Genomic DNA, 12343 nt, shown 5'->3' on the forward strand with positions numbered 1-12343 from the left:
CAGTGAGGGAAGCTGGCAGTGGCACATTTTATCTTTTTTTCCCATACAGCCAAAGAGCCTGCACACATGGCTTGGAAAAGAAACCAGGTGCAGCTCACTGGAATTAACTCACTTTCACTGCTCTAGTTTTGATCCAAACAATAGCGGCATAGAGGCTGTTCTATTTTGACAATGTGTGGACTTGTGTGTATGTGTTATTAAAGGTGCTGGTCTTGGGCCTCTTGTAACCACCCCCCAAACACACACAGAGAGATAAAGGTCCCATTACAGAAGACAGTTTTTGTGGTTTATGTTGACTGCACAGTCACTATTTGAGGACTCACCGACAGCTTCAAGTCAGGGAACCTGTTTTTCATATCAGTGATGTGTTATTCACAATAGAGGCTGTTAACTGGGTAATACAAAAGGCAGAAAATCGGTGTGAAAAAACAGCGTGTGACATCAATTTGTTTAATTTTTTAAAATTAAAATAATTACAAATATATTTATATTTCTGTCCTGTAAAATCAGGAGTGACAAAGTGTGCACATTCGGCCCATATGAAAGGGATGAGCCAACCCGACATATGTTCCATGATGAACTTTTGTGTGCTTTGATGTACAAACAATAACTGATCTTCTTTACCGTTATCTGTCTGAGACAGAGTATTTTCAGTTCCCTAAATGCAAGCCCAGCTTCTTTTTTTCTGATACAGTAGAGAGTGTAAGAGTCAGTCAGTGCTGAACCATCAGCAGACTTCATTTTCCATCAATACAGTTTCTAATCATTTTAAATAGGAAAAAGTTATTATGTCAGATTCTTATTTATTCCTGCATTAGTGAATGAATAGGTCTATGGTGGGAGACTTTTTGTTATAATTAAATAATTACCACTGTCCAGAAAAATGGTGGATTTGTGTGGTGGGTGCCACTGAAATATTCAGTTTAAGAGATGTATGAACAGTCTTCTAACTCTGCTGGAGAATAAAAACAAATTATTTGTGCACTGTTTTTACCTATTTAATCTTTCTTTTTTTTTCATTTTCTTTTTAGGTGACATTTACAAAGCGAAAGTTTGGCCTGATGAAGAAGGCGTATGAGCTGAGTGTGCTGTGTGACTGTGAGATTGCCCTGATCATCTTCAATAGCACCAACAAGCTGTTCCAGTACGCCAGCACAGACATGGACAAGGTCCTGCTTAAATACACCGAGTACAACGAGCCTCATGAGAGCAGGACCAACTCCGATATTGTGGAGGTAAGATACAAGAAAACGCAGACGTGCACACACACACGTGCACACTCATGCAAACACACAGAAACACACAAGCAGACAGATGGCTGTAGCATTTATGACTCATTTAGCAACCCTTACTTCTCTCTTTTGATCTTCACACCTAACATAGCCTAAGAAATAATTGCTCCCATACTTTGTTGGTCTTTCCCAAGGGTTCAGTCCTAACACTGATCACTTTTAGAAAAGGTGTGTTAAGACCCCATAGTAGATCATTAATTTAAAGGAAATAAGTTTATGTGAAGTGCCTCCATGCATTATGTGCACTTTGTAACATAAAAGTAGCCTGTCATTGATCTGGACCTTTGAGTCTGTCCCCTGTGTAAGCACCGGCCCTGGGTGTCTTGTCAATACTGATGTGTCTCTTAGAAGAGGATTTTGGTCCGATTTGCTTTGGACACGTCTCTAGTGTGGCTCAGGGCAATGTTAAACAGTGCTGCCAGGCCAGCCCGTAGGCAAGTAGATAAACCAGGAAATGACGCTCGCACCCTCCCAGATCCTTAAGCTCTCAACGTGAACCTGTTATGCAACATTCACACTGGAGCTCTGAAAAACCTGGTGGGCTACACACACAGACATGCATGTATTCATGTAATTTATCCTTTTCTCTTGCCCACATACATTTACACTCACACTATTCTTGCTGACTAAACCGCACCTGTCCAACAAAGAATTGTTGAATAAATAAATGCATGAATATGTCACAGATCATTTGGTATTTTTATCTGTTTGTACACTCACTTATTTTTATTCTTTATACATGCTCAGTTTGTAATTCAAGAGGTACTTGATGGGAGCATCATGTTAATTTTAAGGTCAACTCAGTCATAATTTATGCAGGTAACTGTTAGCTCAGGATTTAAAAAGACCAAATAATATAATAAAAATAATAATAATAATTGTATACTCCTGCCACACATGCATTTGTGGAGCTGACTGGCTAAGACAGGATCAAACAACATGGGACATGTATTAATGTTTTCATAAGGGTGTTCCCGGGCTTGTTGCCCACCCACAGGGTGCACAGGCCGACCGGCAACACTCCTGCTATTCCAGGCACTCTGCCCCGGACTACAAACCCTTTGAATTTACACATTGATACCTAATATCTACTGCTTTGAAGAAATTTAGGAGCTTAAGGATTTGGCCAAACTTTATATAATTTCATCTTTCTTTATCTCATGTTTGAAAGTTAAAAAATTAAATTAATGCATTGCAACGTCCTGCAAGCCTAACAGTGCTTTGCTGTTGTCATTATTTTGTTCCACTGCCATTTCCATTTGGTGCAATCAAATAAGTAGCATGTTAATGCAGCCCATACATCAAGCAATACAGCACTCAACATATGTCTAACCTTAATGATGAAAACAAAGGGAATGGACTGGGTGCATTATAATGGACAGTATTTAGAAGCACAAATAAATCCACTAGCCACTGCATAACAGCTTAATCTCTTTCGCCACGTGGCATGAGGTCTTTGTAAAGTAAAGTCAAGGCTATAACTTTGTAAGCTCAAATAAAAAAAAAATGCTGCTGCCAAATGATAATATTTAATCAAACATTAAATAATCAGCATATATGTATGCTAAGACTGAGACTCTTCTTACTTTGCCCTTTTAGAAATTAGTATGAATTGCCACAGTTACCAAGTATTAGAAGGGATAAAAATAATCCTCTTTGCATTACATCATTTACATTAACCCATTTAGCAGTCATCTATATCTATATTGTGCCTAAATGCACCAGTGGCCTGTATGCACCAGGCCCATCAGCCACTGTCTAAGCAGTGTATTATTCTCCTTCAGATGAACCTAAGTAGAGCACTGTCACATGTTTCAGAAACTAGCTGTGATCATATATCCCTGCTTTGAAGCGCTCTCTTCAACTGTCTCCATTAGAGTGCATAGAATGGCTAACGTGTAAACAGCTGTGTCAGGGGAAGAGGCTAAAGAGCCTAGTGGGGGAGACTGCTGTGGAGCTCTACCTACACTCTGATCCCTGGACTCAGACTCCACACTCTCTGAGCGTCTCACAGCGAGATAAATCGATCTGAAGAGGCCTCAGCCCTAGCTGGGGCATTTTAACGGGATTGGCCACAGGTCTGGCACTCGCACGTTTAGGAGGCGGTGTGGAGGGAGAGGGGCAGCTAGGGGAACCGGGGGTCAGATCTCTCCCACAGTGTCTTGTGTGCCGCTGCTAGGCTACGTCACAGGTGCAGGAACGTGGGTGGATTATTGAGTTTTGATGGGAGACAGGAGCGAAGCGGACTTCCTGTTGTGATGGAAGGAGGATGAAGAGGAGGTCAACAACAAGACGACAGTCTGGATTTAGGGGTGTAGAAAAGAAAGCCTCGGTTCCTCCACTTAGAAACAATAAGATCTTAAAAATGACAACTTATAAGTGACATATCTAATTTCAAAGATATATAAAGCGCTTGTCTTTTAAAGTATACAGAAATGCATTCATCTCTCTTCCTCTGTTACTGCTGTGCCTGAAGGTGTAGTGGGAGGAGAGGCAGAGGTAGGGGAGCAGAGCTCAGAGTGTGGGCGGCTGGCATAGAGGCCTGCTACATTAGCAATAAAGCTCTATGTAATTAGCATGTCTTTGGTTGATAATTAGCGTTGTTGAGAGAGTGGCACTGAGAGCGTTGCACAGCCTCTCTAGCTACAGCATGTTTACAAGAGGCTGGAGGGCTTTTCTGTCTCTCTCTCTCAGTCTTTTTCTCTCTTTTTTTGTGTTTTTTGATCCAGTTTTTTCCATACAGAATCTCTAAGATAGTTTTTTTTTTTACAATATGTTGAATCTATGTATGGGTCATCAGTGTATGTGAGACACAGAAATGAGGCATAGAAAAAGAAAGATAAAGCAAAGGGGGAGACGAGTGGTAAAAAAGGTCTTGATGACTCACTTGAAAACCGTCTCAGCTGGGAATGACACTTCCACAAATATCTGTGAAAGCTAAAGACCAAGAAACCGAAGCTAAACCTCCTCTCAGCACAAGTGGCAAAACAAAAGAAGCATTACTAATTAAAATGGCTACAAGTTATTAATGTCACAATGCATGACAGCCCAAAACCTATTATATTTAGATAAATACAGTGGCAATTCGAAACAAAGTGGCAGCATGTTTTTTGGGTTTTTTTTTTTTTTTTTTCACTGTTTTGAATGCTTCCACTTAATCCCAAGCTGCATGTATTACCATGTAGGATAGAGTGGTATCTAAACTCACACAGCCTCCCCCAAGAGACTGTGGAAAAACATGTACTACACAGTTTTATCACCTGTTACATAAACAAGTGGTGAGGTCCAATAAATGAATGCTAATTGTTCAAAGAGACATCTAAGCACATCTAGACTCTTCTGGAAAGCAGACACAGAGGCAGATTCTCCATCACTGGATGTCCAAGCAGAGTCCAAGTGTGTCGCCCTGGCAGGTCTACAGTGCACTCTGAGTCTGGCTCCAGATAAAACAGTCAAACATGCAGATAGATTTCCTATACTCGCTGTCTGCCAGGCCGGTTTCCTGGACATGTGAACAGCATTAGGGGAGAAAAGGGAAGCCGTGTTGGGAAATGACAAGTGAATAGATCTATCTCTCCTCTTTCCTCTCTTTTAATTCCTGCTTAAGAACAATCACTTTCGGCTCGTACTGGTGATTTATTTTGCCAGTATGGAAGTTGTTAATTGCAATAGCACATGAAAGAGTCCTTTCTTTCCCCTCCCAGTGATTGCAGATCAAGTCCAAAACTAAGCAGCGCTGGCTGGCTCTTGTGGTGATTGAACCGCCCCAAATCCAACAGCATACTTGGGTCGTGCCAAATCCCTGTTCCACAATGTGTTTGTTTTCCCTTCTGTTGAAACAAAGAACACAGGTTTGTGAAACAACCAAAGGGTCAGTGAGTGAGCTGTGATGGGGAGCTATATCCCCTCAATGCCTGGACAAGAGGAAGAGAGCAAGGAGGTTTTAAAATTTGTGTGTATGTGCATGAACAGTATAACCTATTTGGCTTAACCCTCTGATTCACCCAAGCACATTTTTTGTGTCGAGGGGACATTAACGTTCCCATTGACTTTTTTGAAGGTGCATCAATGGGTTAAATGATAAGGCACAAACGTGTGTTTGGCCTGTGTGAGAGTGTGCTCACTCCATGGGTCTATGCATGTGTACATATAGGGTGACAATTGGCTTGAACCCTGCAGAGCTGACGGCACTGTGTTGACCTCAGCCAGCACAGCACACTCTGAAGTATCACATGGAATGGCACATGGCTCTTGGTACTGAGCTGATCTGCCTGCTTTCTTACCTACCAGAGAAAAGGCCGATGGCCAATCCCATTTCCAGCAGATTAACCTAATCTGAAAGTTCAGCTCACCCTGTAATTTTAAACAGCAGCAGCAGGGACCTGCCTCTCCAACTATCCTCACCTCATTTTTCTTCCTTTTTTTTTTCCCGTATCTCCCTCTGTCCTCACCTAGAAGGAACTGCTGAATGAGAGGGGGAAGGGGAGGGCCAGAGAAATGGATGAGTGCGGGGAGAGAAGGAGGGAGGGAAAGAGGGACGGAGGGAGGAAGGCTGGTAATTATTTCCAAAGGTCATTCTGTTAATGACTACCCGCTTGGCTAATGAGATTCAGCAAAGCTCCCTCACCATGTTTCACCCTGCGTATGTTTCACCCGTGTGCCGAGATGTGTGAGAAGCACAGGTGTGATTTCAGTCCAGTGACAGTCCACTGGAGGGATGGAGGGAGGAGGGAAAGTAGGGGGGAGGAATGAGGGAATGTAAAGAGAAAGTAAATCAAGCAGGTATGTGTATGGGCGATGGCGAAACGAAAATGAGTAATGTACTGTAGCATATTCACACCAGATCACTGCATGCCTTACACAGTGTTGTTTTATTTGGCAATAAAACATGATTTTCCATGCATTCTAAGTACTACAGAGACTGATTTCACTTTCACTTACCTCAACAATTTCCTTTTTTATTAATTTAAATGCCTCTTTCTCGGTTTCTCATGATACTCTTTCAAGTCAACAGGACATGTGATCTCCCTCTCTGAAGTGCCAGTGTGCTCTTGTGAAAATATTTTTCTGCATGTGTGCTATTCTGTGTGCTTATTTGGTTTCTAAACAGCATGGAGAACATTAGCCTTAAGGAGTTTTCTGTGTTGATCAGCTCACTGAATGGCTTCTTCTCATGGCTCTCAATGACTGTGTAATTACTCTGGCTTGAATGCCTTCACTAATTTATCCTCTCTGACTTCTACATGTCTCTGCATCCAAGAGAAATAAGGGAGTCACATCATATCTCCTGTCCTACAGCTGTCCACAGTCATTTTGCGTGGAGTCATTTGGAGGTTTTAAGATAGGGTACATGTGGTGTCAAACGGGGTGGAGATAAAGGGGTGGGGTTGTCACGGAAAATACAGAGCCTTAGTGTGGGCTAGTGAAGAGCGAGATCGGCAACACGGCTTGTTTTTCCCGGTGAGCTGAGGATTAAGGTCTGGAGCTGCTTTGACTGACTAAGTAAATTAACCTTGTGACATTAGCGAGCTAAGAGTATAGCAGTTTGTTAAAACAAAGACTCTTATGACAGGAGGTATACATGTTACAGCATGTCTGCAAAAATAAATACATTAATTAAAAAAAATTAAAGATTTTAAAATTTAAAAGATGCCAGTCAGCATATGGCATTATGTGTACAGTTGTGCTCATACATTTACATACCCCCTGGCACAATTAACAAGTATTATTGGATGGATTATTTCCTGTATGTTTGACAACAAAAATAAATCTACTTTTAAGGTGCTAGTCAGATAGTGTGTTTAGTAATTGTAGTTGTCATTACAATTATAATAAGGCAGAAACATGTTTTGTTTGCTCAGCTCTATATTCCAAAAAATGGCCAATATTTCTCGCATTGTGCCAGAGGTCTATGCATTTTATGAGCACAACTGCATATTCATTGCATGTTGAACAGCAGGTCAGAAAGATTGTGATACTGTTAAAAAGATTTCTTACACACACCTTCAGTTCATACAAGGTCGGTAGAAAAAAAAAAGATCAAAGATAACTGGCTCTAATGCATTGACAAGGGTGGTAAAACAAAAAGCAGACAGCCAAGCAAATAAATAAATAAATAGTTGTCCATGTTTTTCATTTAGCTGTATCCACTTTTAGTCACTACTTTTTCCTCACACTTGGCAACAACAGTGTACTGAACTTACCACACAAAAAGTTTTTTTTTTTTTAGATGGTCAAAATAAAGCACCACCCCCAAAAACAACCACCACCATCACTTAGTTTTATTTGATGTATTCTTTTTCTAATAAATGCATCAGAAAGTGGTAGTGGTCTAAAAATAGTCTGTGGTGAGGCTAAAAATAGTTGACTAGCTGGCGGTCCTTGCTGGGAGAGGGTAGAAGAATAGGCTTGGAATCTCTCTCTCTGTTTCTCGCCCCCTCTCCCAAACACACACACACACACACACACACTCCCACCACACCCTTGTGTTTGAAACAGAGTGGGTGGGGGAGTGTTTTTGAGACAGAGGAGTGAGTAAGCGAAGTGTCAGGCTATTCATTCACCCTCCGTCTCTCTCTTTTTTTACTGAGGATCAACCATGAAAAATTGCCCTTGGCGACCACATGCATAAGACCATTGGTCTGAGACCCTACGGTGCCTGTAAACATTTGATCCCTTGGATAAAGAAGTCTATTATTTAATTTACTTGTCCTTATCACCTCACGTGTTACCAAACAGATGCTGTCTGGTAGTTATGAAAACTTTTTATTACATTGAAAACATATTTCTGGATGGTCTAATATACATTTAATTACATTTAATCAGCAGCTCTGTCAACTAACACACTTGAAGAGGTGTCACTGTCACATAACTCAGTTAGTCTCCTCACACAGCTCAATATCGTCTGCTTTAAGTTTCAGGCTGGCACACTAGAACACATCTGTCGGCGGCGCCAGCCTCAGACATAAAGAGAGCAAGTTTACAGTTCCGATTTTACACACTATATGCTTCTTCCACTTTTTAAGAGAGGCTAAAAACAAGATGACAGATAATGTATATGGTCTACAGGCTCAGCATTTTATTCCACATCAGACACCCGCTGCCCAGAAAAGCAGAACCTCACACAAGAAACTAAGTAGCACTTGGATCTCTGTCAGAGGTGTTTTTTAAGGTCAATATGCTAAAGCGGAAGTCTGAGGTACTCACACAACAACAAAAGGAGGTTTTAAAAATAGACTGTTTGAAATGTGCCAATATGTGGTCCCTGTGGTGCGGAGCGGTGAAAAAGTCAGGCCACTTCTGAGGCTACGCTGCCAAAAGCTAACGCTTTTCCACTCCACAGCCCAAAACAATTCACGCCAGCCATTAAGATGAAATGATGCCTTGTTCTTTGAAACTATTTGTGGAAAATTCAGAATAATGAAGATCTATTTTTATAGATGGCATTCCCTGCCCTGCCTGGAGCTTCCCCCCTGGCCTCACTCCTCCCCTGACATGATTGCTGCTTTGGAGCAGGGTGTGGAAACCCAAGGTCACAGAATAGAGGTCAACCGGCTGGTCATTGTTACTCAAGGCCTCCATCAGGCTCCTTTTTCCTGCTGTGGCACCACGCGATAAGAGAAAGAGAGACAAAAGACGATAAGTGACGATTGCTGGGGGGAGGATGTAGAGGAACTGGAGGGTGGCTGGTATGGAACTTGAAAGTTTTACCTACCACCCTAATAGAACTAAACTCATTCTACTAAGGATATTAGTATGTTATATTATTGTTATCTGATGATATCTCAAAAGCATGTAATTGAAACGTTTATTGATGCCGTCACAGTGGAGTCATATAGTGTCATGTATGACACTACTGAATAAACTGCTTATAGGTCTTTAGAGAATATAAAGCAAGTATGAAAATGCTTTCTGCACATAATTTAGCCTTGGAAAATTGATTTTTATGTTGAGTCAGAAATACATATATACACATTCTCCTTTTTCTCATTTGAATAGAGACATATTATGCAATTCAAGTGTAGATGGGATGAAAGATGGGTAGGTTGAGGGTGCAGACACAAGTGCTCTCTTTATCCGGTTTCACTGAGTTGGCATTGTGTCTCATAGTGTCTGTCTGGGTAATTATACAGTGTAGTGACTAGTCTGAATGACCACTTTGTTCCCAGGGCTAGGATGCAAACACTGTTGGATTCTGACATGTGCTTAGTGTGTGTCTCTTCCATATGGGAAACACTGCACCATCTGGTATTGTGCTGTGTACTGGCTAGCTAAGACTGGCTGTCTGTGAGTGGGCTCTCGTCTGCAGTGGGCTCTTAGCACATGCACCATCACAGTTTGGAGAAATGTGGAGAAACCTTGTTGCACGCAGTACCCTTTCTTTCTGCCTCATTTTCTGTCTGTCTCAATTAATTTAACACTTCTCTCTGTTTCTTGCTCTACTTCTCACTCCCTTTTTAAATGTTAAGTCAATGTAGTAATTCTTAGACATCCAGTAATTACACAGTTAGCTGGCATTATTACTGAACACACAACCACTTTGCTTTGAGATGATGGACCCCAGATGCTAGCTTTTGATTCCTGATTATAGTGCAGCAGGGCACCGGGAGTAAGGGGCTTCAAAGGCACCAAATCACTGAAAAGTCATTGATGCAATAGTTTTTCAAATATCGTCTCAACCAGTGCACAGAGATGCACAGATGATGAATAAAAAAAATAAAAAAAACTGGCATGGACAGGCTGTGATTTGGGGGTCCCACTCCTCATATTGGTAACCTACAAACTCAACCATCCCACCCACCCCCAAATGTTCAGTCACAAACAAACATACGCACACATGCACACCATGTAGCCATCATCCATGGGCATGCCCCTCGACATGGTCCTGGCATGTTCAAACCACGCTTCGTGAAACTGTGGCCTTCTTGCCTTTGGTCTGCCATCTGCTTCCAATAAGCTAAGCCAGCCTGATCCCTCTGATGTTCCCTCCACTCTGAAAAGCAGAGAGAAAGAAAGAGTGAGTAAGAGAGTGTGAGCGCTAGAGACAAAAAAAAATGAGAGCAAGTAAGAAAGAGCCACACAGACAGAAAAAGAAATAGAAATAAGGAGAATGAGAGCACATCTCAAACATACTATTACCCTATCTATTACCCTATCCCTGCCGCCAGCAAGGCCACCCTGAGTGTGCTTATTGTGCAGTGGCGCTGGGGGGTCTTAATCCACAGTGGGTCCACTTCATGACTACCTCCATCTTGTTATTTGCGATGGGAAAGGACAATGTTTCTCCCCACTGCCTCACCCTTACTAACCCTAAGCCACATTGCTCCTTACCAAATGGCTCTGACAAAATTGAGTTTGTCAATTGGTAATGCAAGGGAGCTCCCTGATGTCCTGCGGTCTTCCAAACTTTTTCTCTTTCTGTCACCCTTCCCCCAAAGTGATCATGATCTACATCTTAGGTTTACAAGTTATTCTAAAGACTATTCAATCAAAATATACTGTATATTTGTTAAGTTAGCCCCAGAGTATTCAATTTGGACATTTGTACATTGTGCAAAATTTAAAACATATATGCAATTTGCATGTTTTCAAGAAATATACAGTATCAGTCTGCTTCTCTATACCATTAACATTATTACAAACAGAGCCTGAGATCCTACAAGACAAATTTGACTCATTCAGTGCTATTTGATTATATCTTATTAATACAGCAAACATGATCAAGCATAAGTGGCACAGTTATAAAATCCTTTTATATTGTGCTTGTCTGTCAGCAACTTGTTTTCCACCAACTACTGGAATATACTGCTAGACCATAAACTGCTGCATTTATTGGGGAAACCTCTTTGTGCCCTGGTACTGTATTATCTTCCTTCATAAGTCTCGGTTTTGCTCACAATAGTGTGTGTAGTCTGAAGACCAGTGTTGGCAAAGATATAAAAGGCCTATTATAAACTGGCTGTTTTTGTAGACGGTTTATACACTAATGCTGTCAGCCATTGGGTTGAAGACATTGAGAAACATTCAGTGGCCTGGCTGTCGCCAATAGCCATAAACACAATATTGAATGTGTCATAGCCTTCAGCAACTGCCAAGATAACTGTAGAGGGGAATGGTCAGCAGTAAAGCTCTTTGCAAACACAACCCATCAACTATCCAGAGTCTATCAGAAATATAGATGTACCCATCAAGCCAACAATGTTTTGACTCGGCTTCTGTTGATGCATAGTAGTTTTGCTGAAAATGAGAGAAAGAGAACAGAGAGAGGACTCAGAGACAGACTGAGCAGCAGACTGAGGCAGAAAGATGGGGACAGAAAGACAGATAGGGGGATAAAAGAGGGTGAGCAGGGTGGCAGAATGCCGAGCAGACGAATCCTGGTATGACAGGAGCTGTGGGCAGGCATCAGCTGTCCCTAGCAGACCCCCCAGGGCCACCCAGAATTCACACCCAAATACCCTCCACTGTTTTTTCTCAAAAGCTGCATGGAGTATCACCCACACCTCAAACTATGAAACAAGTATTATTGGATGGATTATTTGAACGTGCTAATGTTAAGCAACAGACTACATGAATCAGTTCCCTCACAGCTCGTACCTGCTCCAGTTAGCCTCTCATTACCTCACTCTGGCCCAGGTAACCTGTCATAGTCTTGTTACTGTAGTCCTGTAACTTAGCTTATCCTAGCCCAGTCTAGGCCAACCTAGCTGAAGGTGCTGAGCTGAAGGGTACTGATGAGACAGGTGTCTAAGTATGTAGGACGCCGTGTCTATGCTGTGCCTGCTTCACACAGGCCCTGTGACAAGTCGAGTCATGAGGGAGCATCATGAGGAAGGAGTTTAATTAGGAGCAAGCCTCCAAAGGGGCCACAGCGAAAGACACATGCAAGCCATGCAAGCATACACAGCTTTTTTTGTAGTCTTTCCTCTCTGTCATACTTTTTCTCCTTCTGTCTCACATTTACCTGGTTATTGTTCACGGTGTGGTAGTTTGTAGTTTTTTTTTTTTTTGTGTATTTTTCCTCTTTTCTCCGTCAGTTTTGCTTTCTCTGG

At 41.8% G+C, this 12343-nt stretch overlaps 1 protein-coding gene across 14 annotated transcripts in view; it reads left to right on the top strand.

Moving 5' to 3' along the window:
- mef2cb (myocyte enhancer factor 2cb) overlaps window positions 1-12343 on the top strand; it is a 70647-nt gene that overhangs the window by 39967 nt on the left and 18337 nt on the right. For all 14 annotated transcript variants that reach the window (XM_026322694.1, XM_026322697.1, XM_026322699.1 and 11 more), the window contains one exon: window positions 1032-1235. In XM_026322694.1, the coding sequence (XP_026178479.1) occupies window positions 1032-1235 (204 nt within the window). The remainder of the gene's footprint in view (window positions 1-1031; window positions 1236-12343) is intronic.

This window comes from Mastacembelus armatus, chromosome 9 (assembly GCF_900324485.2).
Source record: "Mastacembelus armatus chromosome 9, fMasArm1.2, whole genome shotgun sequence".
Lineage (NCBI taxonomy): Eukaryota > Metazoa > Chordata > Actinopteri > Synbranchiformes > Mastacembelidae > Mastacembelus > Mastacembelus armatus.